The 10,642-nt window shown below is 47.8% G+C and overlaps 1 protein-coding gene across 1 annotated transcript in view; it reads left to right on the forward strand.

The window, feature by feature from the left end:
- Positions 1-9,992, forward strand: part of RAB7A (RAB7A, member RAS oncogene family) — a 48,296-nt gene extending 38,304 nt beyond the window's left edge. Inside the window, exons 4-6 of the mRNA XM_004692332.2 lie at positions 2,663-2,881; positions 3,831-3,959; positions 8,546-9,992. Of these exons, the coding sequence (XP_004692389.1) occupies positions 2,663-2,881; positions 3,831-3,959; positions 8,546-8,641 (444 nt within the window). The 3' untranslated portion in view covers positions 8,642-9,992. The remainder of the gene's footprint in view (positions 1-2,662; positions 2,882-3,830; positions 3,960-8,545) is intronic.
- Positions 9,993-10,642: the final 650 nt, after the last annotated feature.

Here is a 10,642-nt window from a genome sequence, read left to right on the forward strand (position 1 = left end):
GATGATTTCCTTATATTCTTCCTATAAATGACACAATACAGCCTGACTCCCAGGGCACTGCAGACCTCACCTGTCTCCCTGCTGCTCCCCTCAGCAGTGTGTTTCAGTGGATCCGCCTGTCCTGGTCCCCACACTGCCTCTCGTGCATCCTCTCACATCCCTTCCCCCTGCATCTCTGGCCTACAGCCCAGTTCTTGTATGCATAAATAGATAAAAATTAATGACTTTAAGAAACCGTAAGAATACAGCCCCAGTGTTTCAACTTTTCCACCTAAAATATGGAAACGGTTCTGTTGTAATGTTCATTACTGAGTTACTTATAACTTTAGAAAATTGTCAGTAATACATTTTTTAAATCAAGAGTAAAGTGGTTTTCTGTGTTTGTTGGGCAACAGTAGAGTAGAGATGTGTGCTGTTGCCACAAAGCGTGTTGTGGTGGTTTGCAAGGGTGATACTGGCAGACATGCAGACTGACCCGTGGTGTAAGGTTTCAGCTATTTAAAACCCTCCATGTGGACACCTAGAATAAGCCATGAGCTGCTGATGATCTCAGGATGCCAGCTGGGGTGGAGGGTGAGGGGGACCTTCATTCTACTTATCCAGCTGTCCAGGTAACAATGTTATTTCTCTAAAGAGATTTTGTTTTAATATGTCCAAGCCTACATTTATTTTTAAAATTTTCTTCCCTACTTCCTCTTACAGAATATCTGTCTCTGTCTGCTTTATTTTATGACCAAATTATTCTTTTTATTTTTTTAAGATTATTTATGCATACAAGAACTGGGGTGAAGGCCAGAGGTGCAAGGAGTGAGAGGATTCACCAGGAACAGAGTGGGGAGTGGAATAGGAGGATTGACAAATTCACTGCTGAGGGGAGCAGTGCAGAGACAGGAGAGGTGTGCTGCCCCGTGTGGGTCAGCTCCCAGGCTGGGGATCGAACTCATGCTGCAATGACTTGAGATTTAATCCCTTGAACCACCAGGGAGGCCCTGGCCAAGTTATTCTTGATTACTTCTGCACATTGGTCCCATCTTAGGAAAAAAGGCTCACTTTTTCACATAGAGTTACCTCTTGGTGTAGGGCTTTGGAAAACTGGAGAAGTGCAGTTTTGCTGTTTTCGCACCTTGAACTATTTTCTCTACACTACATACTTGCCTTACTGTACTGGGACAGGGCGGACGTCGTCGTCCTGCCCTTCCCCCTTCCTCACTGCCTTCTGGTTCTTCTGACTGGCTGATTTCTTCACGCAGCGGTCCTAGCCCTCTGTGCCGCATGTGGCCGGTCATGGTAGCCTGCTTCTGCAGTCAGGACTGACCTCCAGTGGCCACTAGGACATGTCCTGTTTCATCGCTTCCCAGAGCAATCAGTGCAGGCCTTGGTTTGTGTTTCCTGAGAGTGGAGTGGGCTGCCAGGATCAGCGTCCTGCTCTCAAGACATCTGTGCTCCTCAGTCTGTCCTGTCAGTCATGTCATCCAGGAAAGGACTAAAATGGGTTTCTCAGAGCAGCCCCTGTTGGAAGTAACCTTTGGGCTACATCATTCTTTTTTTTTTTTTTTTTTTTTTTAAAGATTTATCTATTTGTGCATACAGAACTGGGGTACAGGCCAGAGGCTCGGGGCAGCGAGAGGCTTCACCAGAGACAGAACGGGGAGCAGAACAGGCAGATCAACAAAGTACACTAATGAGGGGAGCAGCGGGCGGGTCAGGAGATGTCTGCCGCGCCATGTGGGCACCTCCGGGGCAGGCGGGGATCGAACTCATGCGGAAGTGGCCCTAGCTTCTCAGTGCTGCGCTTCAACCCGCTGCGCCACCAGGGAGACCCCCATTATTCTTTTTTTTTTTAAACAATGTTTGCTCTCTTCTCTCAGGTATGGTCCCCATGGAATCCCCACCACCACTTTGCCTGTCACCATCTCTGTAGTCCCTTGTGCTCTTCCTGCCTCACATTGAGCTCCCTCCCTCGCCTCCCCTGATTGATAGTTGTCTTTATTTTTGTTTTGTTGTGTTTTTTAGTTATTTTTTTTTCTTGATCTGTTGATGATTTCCTTATATTCTTCCTATAAATGACACCATCAGGTATTTATCTTTCCCCCTTTGGATCACTTCACAGAGCATGAGCCCTTCTAGTTCCGGCCATGTTGCTGCAAATGGCACGAGTTTCCTTTTTGATTACTGAATAGTATTCTGTCGTGTATATGTACCACATCTTTTTGATCCAGTCACCTGTTCTAATAAGTGTTATTTACGGGGCTCCAGTGCTGCCATTTCCAGGCCTTTATACAGTTTTTAAGTTCTGAGTCTGCTCCTGCTCCTGTTTGTCACTGTGTCATTTGAACTAGTAACCAAGAGTAAACAAAGCCATCTGGGTTTGCATGTTATGTTTTAGTGTTACTTTTGAAGAACGTTTTGGGACATGTTTGGGGCAGCTTAAAATTTATGCGACTGTGTGCCCAGATGGCCATCAACTGGATCAAAAAACCAAAGATCTCTTAACACCCTAAAATTCAAGATTCCATGTCAGCCTCCTCACAGACACACACACTCGTTATTAGTCAGGGTGGTTTGGGATGCTCTGGTGTTGAAATTCCTCAGTACTGAAGTCACTTGAAATGCGCCCCATTTCCTGCAGCACCTCCAGGAATAAATGCTCTGTGTCTCACAGATCTGGGACACAGCTGGACAGGAACGGTTCCAGTCTCTTGGTGTGGCCTTCTACAGAGGTGCAGACTGCTGCGTCCTGGTGTTTGACGTGACAGCTCCCAATACGTTCAAAACTCTTGATAGCTGGAGGGATGAGTTTCTCATTCAGGCCAGTCCCCGTGATCCGGAAAACTTCCCCTTCGTTGTGTTGGGAAACAAGATTGACCTCGAAAACAGACAAGTAAGTGTTCATGCTGGTGGGACGCGAACACAACTGGGCCTTAGAAAGGGCCTTCTTGTCAAAGCAGCAGCTGAGTTTCAGGCGACAGGGGCTGTTTTTAGCTCTGATTTGGTAAAAAGCTGCCTCAAGGACCAGTATTAGTGTGTGCCCATGGGCAGTGCCAGTACCACCTGCTTCTGTGGCTCCTGGTGATTCTGTGCCACGTCTGATGAGGCTCTGAAGGGGCACGTGTGGGCCAACTGCCCCTGTGAGTCAGAGCCCGGGAGGGCCATTGCCTTTGCCCTCTGAGCCGCAGTTCCCGTCCTGCATTGAGAGGAAGGAGTTTGCTTCTGCCCTTTTCAAGTGTCCCCGCAGACCTAAGGGCTGGCCTGGATCGCCACGTGTGCCAAAGGTTGCTTTGGGTAAAATCACTCGTTTACACTCAAATAACATGTCTTTTTGGAACATAGCTGCTTCATTAATTATAGCCAGAGTTTTTTCTGTTGCCCTTTTTACTTTTCCTAAGTGATTTAGCTGTGGGAAAGAATTACACAATGACAGCTGCAGTATTCTGCGGTGACAGGCTGTGTGGCACAGGTGACGTAATGTTAGCAGCAGCAGGGAAGGGACTACAGACTTGAAGATCAGGCTGCCAGGTGTTTGGACCTCTGAGGTCCCAGAAAAGAAGATTAATTTCTCACTGGGTTGACTTTTTCCTTTCACCCGTTGCTGTTAAATGTGCTTTAGGTCAGATGAACACGTGCAGGTTAGGCCCGGGCTTGTGTCCGAACCACACTACACAGCCCCAGGGAGGTGTCCTTGAATGGTCTGCAGCCCCCTCGCCCCCAGGCCCTTCTCCCCTATGTCTGCCCCTATAGGTGATGCAAGTGACCAGTTCACGGAGCCCTGTTCTAAGGGCCAGGTGGTAAATGATGTTACGAGCACCTATGCGCCTTGCTGCTTCTTTCAGGTGGCCACAAAGCGGGCACAGGCTTGGTGCTACAGCAAAAACAACATTCCCTACTTTGAGACCAGTGCCAAGGAGGCCATCAATGTGGAGCAAGCGTTCCAGACGATTGCACGGAATGCACTTAAACAGGTGAGCCACTGGCAGGTGTCAGCCCCCCTGGTGACTGACCATTGACCCGTCGAGCTCTACCGGTTTCCTTGTCCTGCATCTTCTTTCTGGGCTGACTCCTCCATGTAGCTAGAAAAGCTATGCTCATCTGGGAAGTTAACTTCCAGAAATGACATTTGTTTGAGAATAATCTAAAAAGATGAGGGGCAGTGAAGACTTGAGCTGGTACCACCCTTTTTGACTGGGTTTGGTCTTAAGGCTGTGCCTACTTCCTGTGAGGTTAGGCCATTTGGAAGCCCTGGTCAGGTAGCTCCTTTGATTTCAGGAGGGATAAACTTGAATTCGAATCCCACCTCCGCTCCTCATCCTTAGATAGCTTTTTTTCATCTCATTGGCATCTCTGTTCTCTCATCAGTAAAATAAGAATAGCTGCTTTATAGAGAGGGTGTAGAAATGAAGTGAGATGGACCTACTTTTGCTATTCTTATAAACGGTCACATAGAACCACCGGGCAGGTGGACCTGTGTATTCGGAGAATAAAGTTTTCCTGCATCTTCTCTAGAACAGTTCTTTGCTGGTATCCTTGTAGACTTGAGCTAGCCTATGAGTTAAGGCAGCATATGCCAGGTGTCTTCAGTGCCCTGCGGCGGTCCGAGCATGTGTGGCAGGTGCAGCTGAAGTACACATTTGGGGTGGATGTAGGGAACACTTGAAAGCGCATGGGCCTGGTGGCTACAAAGGGCCAGGTGGAGACTGCTAGCTCCAGAAACCTGGGCTCACAGACAGCAGTAGGACAGGGCCTTGGAACATGTGAACAAAAGATAACTTGGGGGTTGTTCCAAGGACAGGGACTGCACTGGGTAAGGGCATAGTCTTAGCCGATGAGGAATTTGCTTCCCCCAAAAAGCCAGGAAAGCCTCTCTGCAGTACACTGGTAACACTAATAATGCAGACCTGGGGCTCTGTGCAGCTGCCTTCTGTTCTCCTTTTAACCTACCTCATGGCTAGATTAGTAACCTAGTAGATTTCCTCACAGAAATTGCATGGGCATCAAAGTCTGTTCGGGGAGTTGTTTTCCACCGGTTACTGTTGACTAGTGTGGGAGTTTGCTCTATATGGCCATCCCGGTAGCCTTTTCATTTCTGTGAGGAGCTTTTCAGGAGGAGGGCATGAGACTGACATACTGAGGAAAGGTGTATTGTGCGTCAAGAGGCCGCGCCACGTCCCTTCCCCGGCAGCATGTTGCTCCAAGCGCTCTAGCCGTTCAGCCAGCAAGCAGTGGCCTCCTCTCTGACTCCACGGGCGCCTGTGGTCTTTGGGCCTGCGGCAGTCACCTTCATGAGGCTGGTCCCTGAGCCCCTTTCCTCAGGTGTGGCACTTCGTGCTATCTGGTGCAGAGGGCAGTGCCCAGCGCTTGGCTAGCCACCAGTGGTTTCCCTGAGCTCCTTGTAAATGCAGTGACCATAGCTGCATTGCAAGTGAATTTTCCCCAACTCTGCTATCTGGTCACATAGTCTTTGACCATTAAGAAAAAAAGGAAGTCCCCCCTGGTGGTGCAGCAGGTTAAAGCACCTTACTAAGAAGCTAAGGACACTTTCAGCATGAGTTTGATCCCCACCTAACCCGGAGGTGACCCACATGGCGCGGCAGTCCTCTTCTGACCCTCCCGCTGCTCCCCTTGGCAGTGTGCTTCATCTATCTGCCTGTTCTGCTCCCCACTCTGTCTCTGGTGAATCCTCTCCCTGCCTCTGTACCTCTGGCCTGTACCCCAGTTCTGTATGCAGAAATAAATCTTTAAAAAAGGAAAAAGAGGATGAGGCCCTCCCTGGTGGTGCAGCGGGTTAAAGCACTAAAAGAAGCTAAAGCCACCTCAGCATGAGTTCAGTCCCCACCCCGGAGGTGACCCACAGGGTGCAAGAGACTTCTCCTGACCTGTCCACTGCTCCCCTCAAAAGTGTGCTTCATCGATCAGCCTGTTCTGCTCCCCACTCTGTCTCTGGTGAATCCTCTTACTACCTCTGCACCTCTGGCCTATACCCAGTGCATAAATAAATACATCTTTTAAAAAAGGAGGAAGAAAAGGCAATTTGAGCCAGTTATGCCATTTGAAATATGTAGGTTTCCTGTGTCTGGGTTACCAGGCATCTTATTGAACTGGAGTTTATTCCGGTTTTTATCAGAGGGGTTTTCCTTTTTCTTTCAAAGGGAGAGCCAGTTGTTAGGTATTTGCAGCTAGTTGTCAGAGCGCTTTCCCTGTTGGACTGAAACACTACCTTTGTTGTAGCAAATGTCCCTGGCACTGGGGTCCAGTTCTGGTCTCCCCAAACTGTTCTAGTGGGGTCCTTGCCTGGACCGTCCTTCCTTGACTGTTTTCAATGTTGTGGTCTCACTTCTGGTAAGACAGGTTTCCCCTCACTACTCTTTCTTGTGTTTTTGTTGTTGCTGCTGCTGTTTTGTTGCATTTTCCATTTAGAATCAGAGTTCCTTCCTCATCAACCCCACAATAAAGCCCTGCTGAGGTCCCACCTGGAATTGCATGGTGGCTATCACATTAGTTCTAGCTTCTGTAACAGATGACCACAGACTGGGTGGACTGAACAGCAGTTACTCGTTCACGGCTCAGAAGGCCAGAGTCGAGGTGCCAGCAGACCATTTTTTCTAGTGAAAGCAGCTCTCTCCCCTTCTGCCTGTATGCGCGTGGTCTTTTCTTTGTTCGTGCACACGTACACCACGAGCGAGCACACACTTGTGCTCTGGTATCTGACTAATCCTGTCAGAATAGGGCTGACTTATTTATTGATTTTTAAAGATTTATTTTCATTTCTTTATGCATAGAAGAACTGAGGTGCAGGCCAGAGGTGTGGGGGTGAGGGTTGATGAGAAGATTCACCAGACAGAGCGGGGAGCAGAACATGTGGATCTACTGAAATTCACTGCTGAGGAGAACAGTGGGCAGGTCAGGAGAGGTCTGCTGCCATGTGGGTCTCCCTGGCAGAGGATCGAACGCAGGCCCATGCAACAGTGGCTACAGTAGCTTCATACCGCTGAGACTTTAACCTCTTTAGCCACCAGGGAGGTCCCCAGGGCTGATTTAACTTTGATTTTTTATCCAAATTTAGCCACTGGGATCCTTCATTAGGATCTTGAAATTTTTCACAATCTTTGACTTTCATATTAAATATATTTCTAGGTGCTAATGGGGATGTAAAAATGGTGCACTTTGGAGAAAGGGCCATTCCTCAAAAATGTCAACATAAAGTTACTCAGCAGTTACACAGTGTATACTCAAGCAGAATGAAAACTTTTCCCCAAAAACTTGCTCAAGAATGTTCAAGCAGTAGTGTTCATAGTAGCAAAAAGGTGGAAACAACCCAAATGCCTATCACCTGAAATGTCCAGAATGATGTCTTTTGTGACAGAAAGTAGACAAGTGGTTGCCAAGATTGGGGGTGGGGAGTGGGGTAGTTGCTGTGGGCAAAGGTTCTCTTTGTGATGATAAAAAAGTGTTCTGGAATTCAGTAGTGATAATGCATCCGATTTTGAATATACTAAAAATGACTGAAATGTGTGCTCTGAGTTCTACTTCAATAAAACTACTGTAAAGTATTCATAGCTCTTGTGAATGGAATTACTTTTCCTAGAAAGCACTGAGTGGATAGCAACCTTCCCTGCTCTACGCCAGGCCCTGGAGCACCCTGGCAGCAGGTGCTTGGTGTTGAACTACATGTGGTTTCCCTACACGGGTGGTGGAAACCAGCCCTTCACTGGGACGCAGCCTAAAAAGTCCTTTTAAACTGACCATAGTACATCCCCTGTCACTTCTCACCCCAGGGCGTGATAAAATTCACTTGCAGCTGGTTTCTCAGCCTGCTGCATTTGCAGACCAAATTCTCTGGAGGAATAAAAAATGAATTCCCCATTCCAGAAAAACGAGTGGCAAATAGGAAACTAGGGGCTTTAGGGAGCTGAGAGGGGAGCCAGTGGCTTGTAGAAATGTTAAATAAGGGTTGCCCACCAGGCCACATAGGGCTGATTTTTTATTTTTTTAGATTTATTTATTTATGCACATAAGAACTGGGGTACAGGCTAGAGGTGTGAGGGGTGAGAGGAGTCACCGGAGACAGTGGGGAGCAGGACAAGCAGGCTGACTGAAGTACACTGCTGAGGGGAGCAGCAGGCTGGTCAGGAGAGGTCTGCACCATGTGGGTCAGCTCCCTCGTTGACAGTCGAACTCGTGTTGCAGCGGCCTTGTATCCAAGGGCTGTGCCCTAACCCATTGGGCCACCAGGGAAGGCCTAGGTCTGATTTTTGTGATGGCCCATACAGAAAGCACCTGTATGGTGGCCAAGTTTGCAAATGTGAGTTGGCTTCTGTCCTGACTGCTTGTTGTTGTTGTTGGTTTGGCTCTTCAGGGTTACCTGGGCATATCACAGAACCTGTGTTCCTCTCTTGTTCAGCCTTTGAGGGTTGAACACCCCTGCCAGAGCCCTCTTTTCTCTGTCTGCCCCCCTGCTCCCCACCCACCAAGACAGGCGCCAGTTAGGACTGGAGCTGAGCATAGGAATGCCTCCATGTCTTGAGTAACAACCCTTTCTCTCCCTGTCCAGGAAACGGAGGTGGAGCTGTACAATGAATTCCCTGAACCCATCAAACTGGATAAGAATGACCGGGCCAAGGCCTCCACAGAGAGCTGCAGTTGCTGAAGGGGCAGTGAGAGCAGAGCACAGAGTCCTTCACAGACCAGGAACACACTTAGGCCTTCCAACACAAGCCCCTCTCCTCTTCCAAACAGAACACAAAGTGATCTCTCCTTTCCAGTTGCCAAAAGAAACCCCTCCACACAGCACACACACACACACCGCACACACACAGACCTGACACAAGCAGACAGACTCCAGCCCACCCCTGATGGCTGCGTCGGGGCCTGCCCACCACGTCGGCCGGCCTGCAGCAGGACAGCCCACTGTAGGAATCTGCTGGTGTGGCATTGGCATAGAAGCTGATTCTTTTTGTCCACTGGAGAGAGAGAACTGTTTACAGTTAATCTGTGTCTAATTAGTCACCTGATTTTTTTTAATGGTCTTGTGATCTTTTTACCCCGCCCCCGCCCCCTGCTGTGAAGGCCACCACTGGGGAAGGCCGGTGCCCCTGCTTCCTACAGGCTCACACCCAGTCTGATCAGGCTGAGTTTTGTATGTATCTGTTAATGCTTGTTCCTTTTAACTAATCAGATCTTTTTACAGTATCCATTTATTATGTAATGCTTCTTAGAAAAGAATCTTATAGTACATGTTAATATATGCAACCAATTAAAAATGTATAAATTAGTGTAAGAAATTCTTGGATTATGTGTTTAAGTCCTGTAATGCAGGCATGCAAGAGGGAGGGTTGAACCCTGTCTGGATTGCAGATTGTTAGCAACTCAGAATTAAGAAATCCAGCTAGAGGCAGTATTCTGTACAGTAGACACAAGAATTATGTACGCCTTTTATCAAAGACTTAAGAGCCAAAAAGCTTTTCATCTCTCCAGGGGGGAACTATCTACTTCCCTGCTGTATCTAAATTCTCCAGAAGGTTGATTTGCATAATACAGTGGTATGTGCAATGGATAAATGGCTGTTGTTTCAGAAATTAAAAAATTCATTTTTCTTTCTTTCTTTTTTTTTTTTTTTTTTGTTTTTTTCCTGCTCCACACTTCAAAATGCCCCTGTTATATCAGCATCCTACTTCTAAGCGGGAAAGGAAAATCCTAACAGACCGGTCCTTAGCGATGTTACCTTTGTTCTAGAAGGCACTCCTTTTTAAGGTTGTGGTATCCTTAGGTTAGCAGACCTTTTTTTCCTTTTCCCCACGATGGCCCAGGATTGCACCTCATTGATAGCCTCTTTCTTTGGTATGGAACCTGGCAACTCTGCCACCTCCCTAGACCCGCCCCACACTGTAGCTTGCCTAACGGAGCACCCCCTCTTCCAGCGGTCTACATTCTAGGGTGTGGGCCGAGATCTGTAAAGAGATGAGCGTGATGCCAATAAAATGTAACAAGAACAAAGATGACCTGCTTTTGCCCTGTCTTTTTTCCTTCTTCCAGACCCTCAGTAGAGGCTACGTTAGGTGGCGGAGTCATGTCCCCAGGTGGAAGAGCCCTCCGTGACCGGCAGCGCAGGCTTGAGGCAGCACGGCCTCTCGTAACACCTGTCCCTAGTTTTTGTTTTTTGACTGAAGTATTGGGGGAGGTAAATAGGAACCCCAAACGGAGAAAGCATTGTCCCCATAGAGGAGCAGCCACAAACTGCTGGTGTGACCTGTGGGCCGTGAGTAGCTGTAAGTATAAAGTATAACTGTGACTTAGCCTTTGTTGCTCTGATTTTTAATAGTCTGGTTGCTAACACTTAGATACCACCAGAGCTCTGGGTTTCTGGTGTGTCCTGAGAGCCTTGGCAGCAGGGCCTTGTGTTCCAGCATATCGAAGTCACTGGCTGGGCTCTGTAGTTGCCACCTAGCACCAATTTTACAAAATTGCTTCCGTCCATGGGTGCGAAAATGTTTTGCAAAAGTGCCTCTTTGGTGCTTGAGTCCTGCTTTGCTGTTTTCTACATTTCCGTTTGTCAGGTTGCTTCATTGGTTTTTTGTGCCTGCTCTTGACTCATACTTAATTTTTTTTAAAATAGCATTCTTAGAATTAAAAGCTTACAACCTCATCTCCA

Source organism: Condylura cristata, unplaced genomic scaffold (assembly GCF_000260355.1).
Source record: "Condylura cristata isolate star-nosed mole 26May11 unplaced genomic scaffold, ConCri1.0 scaffold00033, whole genome shotgun sequence".
Taxonomy (NCBI): Eukaryota; Metazoa; Chordata; class Mammalia; order Eulipotyphla; family Talpidae; genus Condylura; species Condylura cristata.